Genomic DNA, 3,262 nt, shown 5'->3' with positions numbered 1-3,262 from the left:
TGTAGCTTCTAGAAGCCATCCCAGTGACAAGGGCAGAAGTTGGTGGGGTACAGACCCTCCCCCCACCAGCCACTGCCCCAGTCCCAGCTGGTATTAACCCCTTATACTCCAGCACAGCCATGATTTACTCCTTATAGCCCAGAATGGGGGGAGGGCAGGCCCCAGTGGGGCAAGTCCTGCCTGTACGCCCAACTCCTGGACTTAACTCCCTGTGCCCTGGATCCTCCCCCCAACTCCCAAGAGCTGAGGCCTATTCAACCCAATAAGGCAAGGGGAGAGAACCAGAACTGCTGCCTGCAGCTCCATGCCTCAGTTTCCCCACTCAGAAGCTAAGACTTAAGAGCCCCTCCTTCAGTGGAGGGAAGGTTGGGGGATAGCTTTGCCTGGCTGGGGTGGTGGTGTTAGGGCTATGTCTGCTCCCACAAGCCTGTTTCCCCACTTCGAAGCCAAGGCTGAAGTGAAAGTGGAAGGTGCGATTGCGTGGCCAGGAAGGGTTCTGGGTGGGGGGCAGTCCCAAGGCTGCTGCCTGAGCCTCTGTGCCTCAGTTTCCCCACTCAGAATCACAAGCTAAGAGTGTGGTGTTCCCCCTGGTTCAGCAGTGGAGAGGAGGGGCTGGTCTTGCGTGCGAGACTGCCTGGCTTAGGAGATGCTGGGCAGAGGGGGAGTCAAGGCTGGTGCCTACCACCCTGTACCTCAGTTTCCTCATTCAGAAGCTAAGTCTAAATCCCCTCTACTAGTTTAGCACAGGGATAGAGAGGCAGGGGACTGCCTACCATGGAGAGATCATGGGAGGGGGTGGGAGTGGGGGGTCTCAGAGCTGCTGTCGTCTGTGCCTCAGTTTTCCCACTTGGAAATAAAGACCCAATCTTCCCTATTTCAGGGGAGGGAAGGTTGGGGTGGCATTGCCTGACTGGGGGGAGGTCCTGGGGCTGGTGCCCTGTCCCGTGTCTTGGTTTCTCTACATACCAGAGCCCCTCCTGCTGCAGGTAGCGTACGTGGTCCTTGTAGAGCACAAAGCTGATCTCTGCCTTCACCTTCTCGCCCTCCTCGATGGGGTCGACCAGCAGGAAGTCACCTGTGGGAAGGGCAGGTGAGGGGGTGGGGCCTGCCTTGAAGTGTGTGGGTGGGTGGTGGGGATCCCCCAGCCCCCAGAGGTACTGCAGCCACTCACCTCTCTTGATCCACAGGTTGTGACGGAACTTGGGGGGCATGCTGGCCAGGAAGCGCTCGCCCCCTGGTGCCTCCACTTCGTGCAGGTTGTTCCCAGGGCTGCCCACAACCTAGGGGAGGGGCCAGGATTATCCCAGGATGCAGCGTACAGACAGGGGAGGCTTTAACCCAGGGTAACTCCTCCTCGCCCAGGGGTCTAATGCTAAGGTTGGCTATCTTGGGACAGAACAGACAGACAAGGAAGCCCCTGACCCGTGTTAACTCGTTCCCTCCTCTGGGACAGAGAAGGCAGCATTTAAACTGGGGTAACTCCTTCCTTTCCATAGGTCTGATACTGAAGCTGCTTATCTTGGGATAAAGCAGACAGGAAGGGAGCCCTTAACCCATGGTAACTCCTCTAACTGCTCTATATGTAGCCCAACACTCCCTCAGAGGCAGGAAGGTGTTGGCATTTAAACTGGGGTAACTCCTTCCTTCCCATAGGTCTCATACTGAAGCTGGTTATCCCAAAACAGTACACAGGCAAGGAAGCCCTTAACCTGTGCCAACTTCTTCCTGCCCACATCTCTGCTCTAGGATAAGCGCATCCAGTATTAGCCAGACAAGGAAGCCCTTAACCCGTAGTGACTCCTTCCACGTACTGGGTTAATACAAGTGCTAGTTATCCCAGGAGAGAGCAGACAGAGGAGCCCGTCCTTGCCTGGCTCACCCAGCCCTGAACGCACTAGTCCTGGGACAGGGCAGCACTTATCCCATGACAACCCAGCACGCAGCTGAGACTTCCCCTGTATGTGGTGCCAGGATGTGGCTGATGCTGGGTGGGGGGACAGGGCTCTTCACTCACCCGCACAATCTGTTGCTGGGCTGTGGGCACCACCAGCTCCTCCAGCGCCTCCTTCACCACATGCTTCCGCTTGGTGGCCTGGGACATGGCTCAGCCCTGGGTGGTGGGAGGAGAGAGACCTGGAGACCAGGGCAGCTGGGCTCCTTCCCTCCGTTTCCCCATTAAGTCCCCTAATAAATGGTGCCAGGAACCTTCCTGCTGCTCCCCCCCCGCGGGGTTCCCAGTCCTGGTGACCCCCCTCCACCCCCTGGGGGTCGGGGATAGAGGCATGGGGCCCCTACCTGCGTGGGGGGCGGAGCCAGCGCGGAGCCGGGGTCTCCGGGAGATGAACTACAGGAGGAAAACGCGGCCGGAGGCTCAGCAGGGCCAGAAAGACCGCAGGCGTCCGCCCCCCACCCCCGATCCCATCCCCAGAGCTGGGAGGACCCAGGGGTCCGGGGACCTCCCCACCTGGGGCGGCCGGGCTCTGCGGGTGCCTCCCGCCTCTCGCTCCGCGTGGGAACCGGCACTTCCCGGTGTCTCACCCATCACCTTCCCCTGGCGGCACTTCCGGTGTCCCCTCGATTTCCCTCCCCGGGGCAATTTCCGGCTGTGTGCCCCATCACATGCCCTCCACCCCACTTCCGGGTGTCACCCCAGCGTCATTTTTCGTCTCTAGGGTTGGGACGGAGGGGGGCAGCCAGAGCGCCTGCTAACCGGTCTCTGGTTATCCTGGGATAGAGCAGACGGTGGAGCCCTTGACCCGTGGTACCTGGAGGACTGAGTTAACCCTAGAGTGAGCCCCTCTCGCCCCCATCTGGTTGCAGGGGCGGGAGAACTGGGTAAACCCTAAAGCGCGCCACAGCGTTCCCCCCTCTATGATTATAGATCCCTGGAGCACTGAGCTAACCATACAGCGAGGCAGAGCCCCCCTCGCTATGGGAGGACTAAGTTGACCATAGAGTGACTCACAGCGCCCTCTCTATGGTTAGAGCGGCCTGGAGGAGTGAACGCACCATAGAGCGAACCAGAGCGCCTCCCTCCCCGGGCTCCTTCCCGCCAATGGGGCGGGGCAGACCTTCCACTTCCCGGAAGTGGCGGGGCGCGCAGGCGCAGTGGGCGCTCGGTTGGGCGGGAGCGGCCGTTGGGACGGGGGCTGCGGAGGTTGAGTGGGGCCGGGGCCGGGGCCGGGGCGTCTGGTGTGAGCGGCGGCGGGTGTGTAGCGGGAGGGACTGTGGGGGGAGGGGCGAGCCTGGTGCTAGGGGCTGG

At 60.9% G+C, this 3,262-nt stretch overlaps 2 protein-coding genes across 7 annotated transcripts in view; one reads left to right on the top strand and one right to left on the bottom strand.

Annotated features, from left to right (window-relative positions):
- EIF1AD (eukaryotic translation initiation factor 1A domain containing) overlaps window positions 1-2,571 on the bottom strand; it is a 3,428-nt gene extending 857 nt beyond the window's left edge. The window contains exons 1-5 of one of the 5 annotated variants that reach the window (XM_019523409.1): window positions 2,465-2,532; window positions 2,300-2,344; window positions 2,015-2,112; window positions 1,172-1,280; window positions 967-1,075 (exon numbers count right to left, since the gene is read on the bottom strand). In XM_019523409.1, coding sequence (XP_019378954.1) covers window positions 967-1,075; window positions 1,172-1,280; window positions 2,015-2,101 — 305 coding nt within the window. In that variant the 5' untranslated portion in view covers window positions 2,102-2,112; window positions 2,300-2,344; window positions 2,465-2,532. The other 4 variants (XM_019523407.1, XM_019523406.1, XM_019523408.1 and 1 more) reach the window with 4 other exon arrangements.
- A 469-nt stretch (window positions 2,572-3,040) lies between these two features.
- BANF1 (barrier to autointegration factor 1) overlaps window positions 3,041-3,262 on the top strand; it is a 7,128-nt gene continuing 6,906 nt past the window's right edge. Inside the window, exon 1 of one of the 2 annotated variants that reach the window (XM_019523411.1) lies at window positions 3,041-3,162. In XM_019523411.1, the coding sequence (XP_019378956.1) occupies window positions 3,056-3,162 (107 nt within the window). In that variant the 5' untranslated portion in view covers window positions 3,041-3,055. Of the gene's footprint in view, window positions 3,163-3,189; window positions 3,209-3,262 lie in introns of those variants that run through there. The other variant, XM_019523412.1, reaches the window with a different exon arrangement.

The sequence above is a fragment of the Gavialis gangeticus genome, unplaced genomic scaffold (assembly GCF_001723915.1).
Source record: "Gavialis gangeticus isolate Ggan-Ray unplaced genomic scaffold, GavGan_comp1, whole genome shotgun sequence".
NCBI classification, from domain to species: domain Eukaryota; kingdom Metazoa; phylum Chordata; order Crocodylia; family Gavialidae; genus Gavialis; species Gavialis gangeticus.
The sequence above is the reverse complement of the archived record's forward strand: the minus strand, read 5'-3'. Positions and strand labels throughout refer to the sequence as shown.